The sequence below is a fragment of the Neophocaena asiaeorientalis genome, unplaced genomic scaffold (genome assembly GCF_003031525.2).
Source record: "Neophocaena asiaeorientalis asiaeorientalis breed wild unplaced genomic scaffold, Neophocaena_asiaeorientalis_V1.1 scaffold249, whole genome shotgun sequence".
Lineage (NCBI taxonomy): Eukaryota > Metazoa > Chordata > Mammalia > Artiodactyla > Phocoenidae > Neophocaena > Neophocaena asiaeorientalis.
Genome location: NW_020172625.1, coordinates 3,800,497 through 3,801,782, shown reverse-complemented (window position 1 = coordinate 3,801,782; position 1,286 = coordinate 3,800,497). Strand labels below are relative to the sequence as shown.

Below are 1,286 nucleotides of genomic sequence, written 5' to 3'. Positions count from 1 at the left end.
CCCGCCCCCAGAGCCCCCGCCCCTCGGCAGAGCCCGCAGGCGCCGCCGCAGCAGAAACCACTAAACTTTTTCCCCCCAGGCGACCGCCTACAGCTCTATCCCAGTCTCCGCTGCGAGCCGCCGGAGAAAAGGGAGACGCGGGCTGCTGGAGCCGAGCTTCCTTCTCCTTACCTCGCCTCTCCCCTCCAGGAACACGAGAACTCCACAGCGGACTAAGTGGCTGGTCACGGGGCAGCGCTCAAGGCTCTGTTAACTCCCGCCGCCCCCGGCCTCCTGGACAACGAGCGCCAACTCGATTTAAAGGGCTAGAGTCCTGACTGCCCAGTCCTTCCTTCCAGCTCTCTGGGCCTGCGCTTCGGACCGAGAAAAAGCAAAGAGGAGGCCGGAAGGGAACAGGGCCCTCCCCACTCCTTCTCCGCCAGCTCCCACGCTCAGCCTCTGGCCACCCGCGGGAAGACGCCGAGAGGGTGGCGGTGAAGCTGGCTCGCCCCGCCCGCGACTGTGCGCGCCAGTCGGCGACCGTCGGGGCCAGAAGTTGCGAGCGTCGAATTGCTAAACTGGGTCAAGAGGCCAAGCGCGGAGACCGCAGGCCACTGAGAGAAGGCGGGAGAGAAACGGCGAGAGGGTCTGGGGGGGAAAGAGGGCGGGGTGGCGGGTCCGGGAGGGCGGAGTGGGGGTTAGTGGAGACAACCAGGCCCCGGGAGCGGGGTGCGGAGCGACGCTGCGGTCCACTGTGAGCCAGAGGGAGGTGGAGGCGCCAGGGGCGATGCCGCGGCCGGGGAAGAGTTCGTACAGCGACCAAAAGCCGCCCTACTCTTACATCTCGCTGACCGCGATGGCCATCCAGCACTCGGCCGAGAAGATGCTGCCTCTGAGCGACATCTATAAGTTCATCATGGAGCGCTTCCCCTACTACCGCGAGCACACGCAGCGTTGGCAGAATAGCCTGCGGCACAACCTCTCCTTCAACGACTGCTTCATCAAGATCCCGCGGCGGCCCGACCAGCCCGGCAAGGGCAGCTTCTGGGCATTGCATCCCGACTGCGGCGACATGTTCGAAAACGGCAGCTTCCTGAGGCGCCGAAAGCGCTTCAAGGTGCTGCGCGCTGACCACACTCACCTGCACGCGGGAAGCGCCAAGGGCGCGCCAGGCGCTGTCCCCGGAGGGCACCTGCACCCGCACCACCACCATCACGCTGCCGCGCACCACCACCATCACCCCCAGCCGCCTCAGCCGCCGCCGCCCCAGCCGCCGCCGCCGCCGCACATGGTGCATTATTTCCACC

General features: G+C 66.9%; 1 protein-coding gene across 1 annotated transcript in view; it reads left to right on the top strand.

Moving 5' to 3' along the window:
* The first annotated feature begins 766 nt into the window (after positions 1-766).
* Positions 767-1,286, top strand: part of FOXB2 (forkhead box B2) — a 1,295-nt gene continuing 775 nt past the window's right edge. Inside the window, exon 1 of the mRNA XM_024738966.1 lies at positions 767-1,279. Coding sequence (XP_024594734.1) covers positions 767-1,279 — 513 coding nt within the window. The remainder of the gene's footprint in view (positions 1,280-1,286) is intronic.